The 6,887-nt window shown below is 38.1% G+C and overlaps 1 protein-coding gene across 1 annotated transcript in view; it reads right to left on the reverse strand.

Annotated features, from left to right (window-relative positions):
- NLRP14 (NLR family, pyrin domain containing 14) overlaps window positions 1-6,887 on the reverse strand; it is a 33,668-nt gene that overhangs the window by 9,138 nt on the left and 17,643 nt on the right. Inside the window, exons 6-8 of the mRNA XM_008585791.1 lie at window positions 4,188-4,358; window positions 3,603-3,773; window positions 1,832-2,002 (exon numbers count right to left, since the gene is read on the reverse strand). Of these exons, the coding sequence (XP_008584013.1) occupies window positions 1,832-2,002; window positions 3,603-3,773; window positions 4,188-4,358 (513 nt within the window). The remainder of the gene's footprint in view (window positions 1-1,831; window positions 2,003-3,602; window positions 3,774-4,187; window positions 4,359-6,887) is intronic.

Here is a 6,887-nt window from a genome sequence, read left to right on the forward strand (position 1 = left end):
GGCCTAATATTACTAATAGAAACAAATGGGATTTCTTAATGAGCAGAAGAAAACAGTGGGTGAAGTTGTTTTCTCCCACAAACAGGTTATCTACAGAGCTTTCAAAATCAAGGGTATAAACACTTTAACTAATACTTTTAAAAAATGGATATAAGCTTTCCGAATAAACCCATAGATTTCTATGCTTTCAGTTTTTAATACAGTTTTGAAATGAAAAAGCTTTCCAGGAATCTATCTCAAAGTGTTCTGTCCAAATAAAGAAGAAAACTACACATAAAACGGTATTTCTTCCAGGTCCTCTGCATGGCATTCAAGAGCATTCACAACCCAGCCTCAAGCTTTCTCTTTCTATACTTTGTCCCCACCCCATTCTCTAACTATGCATTTTTCTCCAAGTATAACACAAGTATTGTTACTCCCCTTCTATTCTCTCTCCTTCCCTTCTGCCGAGGACATCCCCACATAACAAAATCCTCTTCATCTTTCAAGCCCAAAGTAACTGTCTCCACTGTGAAGTGTCATTTTTCACTCTGTGGGGCTTTGCCATATCCTTATAACAATATATGGAATATATTATAATTGGATTTATATTTATTTCCCGTGATCATTTTGTGTTACTTGAGGATGACAACATCACCTTAGTGACCTTTAGTCTCCTCGGCATCTAGCTCATATTTGTCATAAATACTGGTTGAGATAACTGGCACGGCCTGCACAGAGACTGTGAAGCTAAGAAAGTACACATTTGTCTGTGTTTACAGCAATGCTAAGGACAGAAGGTGGGATGAGCAAAGACCTTGAGTACAGAAGTCACTTAGAAATGATATCTGTGTAGCTGAAATGAAGGCATTGGATTTAACAATAATGTGTAAGTAAAACTTTGTCTCTGAGTTGAATAATGGTCAAGGAAATTTCAAAGAATCACATAGTAACCCATACCACATACAGTTTCCTAAAGGAAGTACAGGTGCTTATTGAACCTGAGAATTTATAGATGTTACAATAAACTATTAAACTAATTTGGAAGTTTGGTTATCATGATTCAGTCCATCCAGTCAAGACAAACACTTCTGGGAGCTTGGGTAAAAAACTATGCTGGGGCTAGACCCTTAATAACACACTCAAACTACTGGTTCTAGGGGAGGCCCTAGTGGGAAAGTGAGCTGAGATTGCTAAGTGACACCTCAGTCTTGCTTTACTCTAGCCACAATCTTACAAAATGACATTAAAACAATAAGATGATTTTAAATAATTATTTAAATGTGTTTCTGAAACACTACCAAGTGAAAAGAGAATCCCAAAGTCATGTCTACACAATAATCTCAATTACATATAACACGCATATATATGTATACCTGCTTACAGACTAAGAGAGAACATAATAGATATAAATACAGTTTCTGCTTAAAAATCGATGGTAGGCTATTTGAAAAAATCCCCTTCCCAGTTTCTTGAAATTTGACCAAATTATAAACCTGAATTTAAATAAACTCAAAAGAAAAACTAGTAGAGTATAATTTCAGCTTCATGAATATAAAATAGAGGACACACAGTAAATTCACTAGGGCACAGACAAGGAAAAAATAAAATGGCTACTGCTCAGCCTGATGTCTCTGGTCCTCCTTACCTGAGGGAAGCTGATTATAATTACATTAATTGTTTTTAAAAATCTGATGAACAGACTTCCCCAGCTTGTCTCAGACAAAATGAGAAAAATCAGCTGTACATTCTCTTCTCTGAGAGGTACTCAGTTCTCAGCCTTTCTTTCCATTTCTCCCCTTCCCTCGCAGACACTCTAGTTAAAACTACACAAAAGTCACAGAAAACCTACTCCAAGTCCTGAAGACTACAGCTTGGATGCCGAAGAACATCACACAGCAGCTTTACTCCATCATCTTGTAGCCAGTTTGATCCCAGATCCAGGTGTGTCAGGCTCTTGTTGTGCAGAAGAGAAGCTGAGAGATGTTCACTGCTAAGTGAAGTAAAATGGCCACGCCTCAGCCTACAGGAGGGACACGTGAGGAGAGATGCAATCACTGCTCTACTGCCCAGAGATCTGTATCTTTGAAAAGGCTTCACGTTACAATCGCTTATCTATTCGCCACAGTCCATCTTATTGTTCTCCTGTCTCGCTCATTGCCAGCCCATCTCACTTGGGAAACTTAGGTTGACATCAATTTGGGCTACGAACTGGATGCATGTTCTTCAAATTTTTCTTACATAAATCAAATGTTAACCTGTTTACGCTGCAAATTGTCTCGCTCATTGCCAGCCCATCTCACTTGGGAAACTTAGGTTGACATCAATTTGGGCTACAAACTGGATGCATGTTCTTCAAATTTTTCTTACCATAAATCAAATGTTAATCTGTTTACGCTGCAAATATAGTACCCTGTTGCAGAAGTGGCTACATGGAATAGAGGAGCAAGCAGATGGAGCAGAACAGAAGTAATCATAATAAAGTAAGTACTCTCTGTACATAATAAAAATGGCATTTTAATCAGTAAGGAAAAGACATACATATTATGTCATTAGTGATTTTTGTAGAACAGATCTGATATATGAAGGAAAATAAGACTTACAACTAACTAAATAGATTTGGAATAATTTAACATGTTAAAAATTAAACCATAAAGAGTATGAGATTACATAAGTGGTTTTTTTAAAAAAAGAGTTATTTCCAATTATGAAAAAACCTCTAGAAGTCATGAAGCAGAATTTGAGTTCACAAAATATTTAAGTTTCTATATTCTAAAGGTGACCATAAAGAAAGTGAAAAATAAAGCAACATGCTGGGGAAATTATTTGCAATACACATAAGATAATATATACGTGATATTAAAAACCTTAATATATAATGTATATAATAGAAAAACATGCAGAAGAAAACTGAGCCTATGAAGAGGCAATGCCTAGCATATAAAAGGCCAAAAATGTTTAAAAATATGCTCAAAATCAAATTACTTTAAAAATTATTTTTCAACTACCTAATTAAATCAGATCAAAACAATTGTGGATACCCAGTGAGGTTACTAAAATGCAGGCCTCTAGACTGCTGCTGGGAATACAAACAACCTATCCGGAAGGCAATTTAACTGACAAAATACAAACTTTGGCTCATTAACTCCATGTCTAGGAAATTAACAGAAATGAACTGAATAATCACACGGTGATCCAACCATACTATGGAATTCTGTATTGCTGTTTAAAGGTATTCATATGCCTTTATCCTGCCTTGAGCCCAGACTGTGGAGTTGGAGAGGTGGTAGACTTTAGCTCTGAAGTCATTTCCTTATGAGACATTAGACAAGTTACATTATCTTTCTAAGTCTCACATTCCTCACCTGTACAGTGAGGCACCCAGAGCTTGGGTGGCCAATTTGACACCACCAGGTACTGTTGTGCAGATTAAACAAATTTAGCACAGGGTCCATAATAGAATAAGGATACAATAAATGACAGTTATTAATATCATCATCATCATTTTCTTCATTAAGTAACAGTAGGGAAAAAGCAAGAGACAGAATATGTTCATCATATTTTCTCATTTTAAATATATTTCAATATATATGTTAGAAAGGTGAAAACTAGTAGACACTCACACAAGGCTCTGTAGAGTACACTGTGGATGTTTCAAGGCCTCACTCATAAACTTTATTCCACCATCTCCCAAAGCGTTGTCTGCCAAGCATAAATGTGTCAGCCTTTTATTGCTCATGAGAGCCAAAGAAAGATCCTCACAACCAGCTTCTGTGAGGCCACAGCTTTCTAAGCTGCAGGAGAAACAGATGGAAGGGATCTGTCAATTCCCAAAGTCCATGCTTCTCTTCTTCTTCACACAGGGAAATTAGTTGGTGTCTGTAACCCCTACACCTCAGCTATAGAATCAACCTCAACAAACCTACTTCAATTATGAATTTCAGGGAAGCTATGTAGAGTGTATGATGAAAGAAAACAGAACGGTAGAGGAGAAGTTTAGAAATGAATGAAAAGAAGGTCAATCAAAAAGAAAAGTGTTTAAAAGTCACATAAAAGAGGAAGAAAAGGGGGTGCATGTGGAGCTCATCAAGGATTGACAAGTGAGCCAGTTAGTATCAAGACCCAGGTGGCTTCCCCATTCAGCTCATAATTAAGCTATATAGAAACAAACAGAATGACTCTATGGAAAACAAGACTGAAAAACTCACGACAGCCTCTCTAGGTAACACTCTGGATGTCTTAAGGCCTCACATAATAGGTTCACTCCATCATCTAATAGATTATTGGTTGACAAATCCAGAAATATCAGGCTCTGGCTTCTGATGAGAGCCTTTGATATATTTAGACAACAAACTGCAGTCAGGTCACAGGACTCCAACCTGAAAAAAAATATATAGAAAAACAGAAGTGACCACTCCTCAGAGAAGAGTTACAACCATCACTCATCCAACCAGAGGGTGGGAGGTCTCCCAGCCTTTGGGACCTTGCCTGAAAACCTAGCTTCCCTATATAGAATGAGAGTTATTTAACAAAATCATAAGGCTCTGATAGAGAGCTAAGGAGGAGAGGGGGGCAAGCCTGTCTCTCCTATCTCCACCTACCCAATTCCCTATGAAAATATGTATGAAAGCATTAAAAGATATCTTTTTAATGTGGGAGGAATTTCCTCTAACTACAACTTAGAACAAGATGGATTGGAGGATGACTGTATTCTTGCATCCTCTGATTTCTGAAACAGAACAGAGATGGACAGGAAGTCAGGAGCAAAATGTGTCTCCCATGGGCTCATTTATTCGTGGGAGTCATCCCATGTTTCCTGAGAAACGCAGTTCTTAAAAGTGAAAACAAGGGCTGGCCCGGTGGCGCACTGGAGAGTGCGCCGCTTGAGAGCACAGCAGCACTCCCGCTGAGGGTTCGGATCCCATGTGGAGACCGGTTCCCGCTCACTGGTTGAGCGCGGTGCGGGCGCAACACCGAGGGTTGCAATCCCGTTACTGGTCAGTAAAAAAGACAAAAAAGAAAAAAAAAAAAAAGTGAAAACAAGAAGTAAATCAGAAATAAAACAGTTTCTAAAAATAAAGTAAAATAGGAAGGGAAGCAGAAAAAGTGCATATAGAATGCTTCTAAATATTTTTAAGAGACTCATATTTAAAGACAAGTTGTGCCTTATACATGGCTGGGAGTGATACCAGCCATTTGTAATAAGAGTCAGGCAGTGGCAGCATTTGTAGCATTTAAAGTTGCTCTAGTATTTCTTTTAGTCAAGAAGGTATCAACTTGAATCACTCAAGAATTGGTTCTCTTCATCAAAATCAGAGTACACAGAGGTAGGAACAGGAGAAGTTTCCCTCTTCGGTCAAGAATTAGATCTCAGTGGATGTCCCAGAACACTGCCTAAGGCTGAAAACCTCAACTTGCCCTGGAAGGGTGTTATGGACTGAACTGTGTCCCTCCAAAACACATACGTTGAAGCCCTAACCCCAATGTGACTGTATTTGGACACAGTGCCTTTAATGAAGTAATTAAAATTAAATGAGGTCATAAGAGTGGGTCCCTAATCCAATAGGACTGATGTCCGTATAAGAAGAGGAAGAGACAGGAGGAGTGAGCATACACACAAAAAAGGCCATGTGAGGACACAGAAAGAAGGTTTTGCCAGAAATCAACCCTGCCGGCATCTTGCTCTTGAACTTCCAGTTTCCAGAAATGTAAGAAATAAGTTTAAGCCACTTATTCTGTGGCATTTTGTTATAGTGGCCTGAGCAGACTAAATAAAAAGGATATCATAGTAGCAGCCAAGTAGGTAGTTAGGGAAACAAGGGAAATCTTGACACTGTGTTTGGATAAAGCTTTTCTAGACAGAAAAAGATCCCAATATTATGGGACCTGTGGATAAAATATTAAAGTTTTATGGAAAGAGAACATTACACTAAGGGACAGAAAATGCACACATGTATGAAAAACAGAAAACTAGGAAACAGAAGAAATTGTTTATAAAGACTTGCTTCACAATCTAAAAGTAATAGGAAGATGGAGATTCTATGAAGCTAGAGTAGCACATCACAAGTAGAGATCAGATTGAGAGAGAAAGGAAGCAGGTTTAAGATAAAAGAGTGCAACAAAAAAACAATAGAAAACTGAAATCTGCATTTGAAGCAATAAAGAGCAAAATCAAATCAATGAAAATAAATTTGAGAAATTTCCCAAGAAGAAAGGGGGAAAAAGATTAAAATAAAAAATAAGAGTTATACTGGAAAAGAGCTACACGACCAATGACTATTAGATGCTCTTGAAAAACAGAGAGAGAAAAAGAGGAATAGAACTGAAGCCACTCAAAGAAATCCAATTTAAAGAAATTGTTTCTGAGCAGAAAAGAAAAAAAGATTGCCAGATGACCAAAAGGTACTTTCAAGCAAAAGTAATGAGAAATATCCCAAAACCATTAATGACACCAAAGTACCTACAAACTGGGGAAGTGGGGAGGGGGTTAAAGCAGTCGAAGAGTCAGGCTATCCTTAGACTTCTCTTTAGAACACTAAGTGCTAAGTAATTATATAGCAAAGTCAACATTATGAGGACAAAGTAGCGACCTACGATCCAGATAAGTTGTCATACACCTATATCTATGAAGGCGATTGAAGGATATAAAGGAGGTCATAAAATGTACTGTTCACATACATTTCATGAAAACTTTAGTTTAAAATTACACTAGCCAAGGGCTGACCCCGTGGTGCACTCGGGAGAGTGCGGCGCTTGGGAGCACAGCAACGCTCCCGCTGCGGGTTCGGATCCTATATAGGAATGGCTGGTGCGCTCACTGGCTGAGTGCGGTGTGGGCGACACCACACCACGGGTTGCGATCCCCTTACCAGTCACGAAAAAGACAAAAAAAAAAAAAAAAAAAAAAA

The sequence above is a fragment of the Galeopterus variegatus genome, unplaced genomic scaffold, assembly GCF_000696425.1.
Source record: "Galeopterus variegatus unplaced genomic scaffold, G_variegatus-3.0.2 Scaffold3716, whole genome shotgun sequence".
Lineage (NCBI taxonomy): Eukaryota > Metazoa > Chordata > Mammalia > Dermoptera > Cynocephalidae > Galeopterus > Galeopterus variegatus.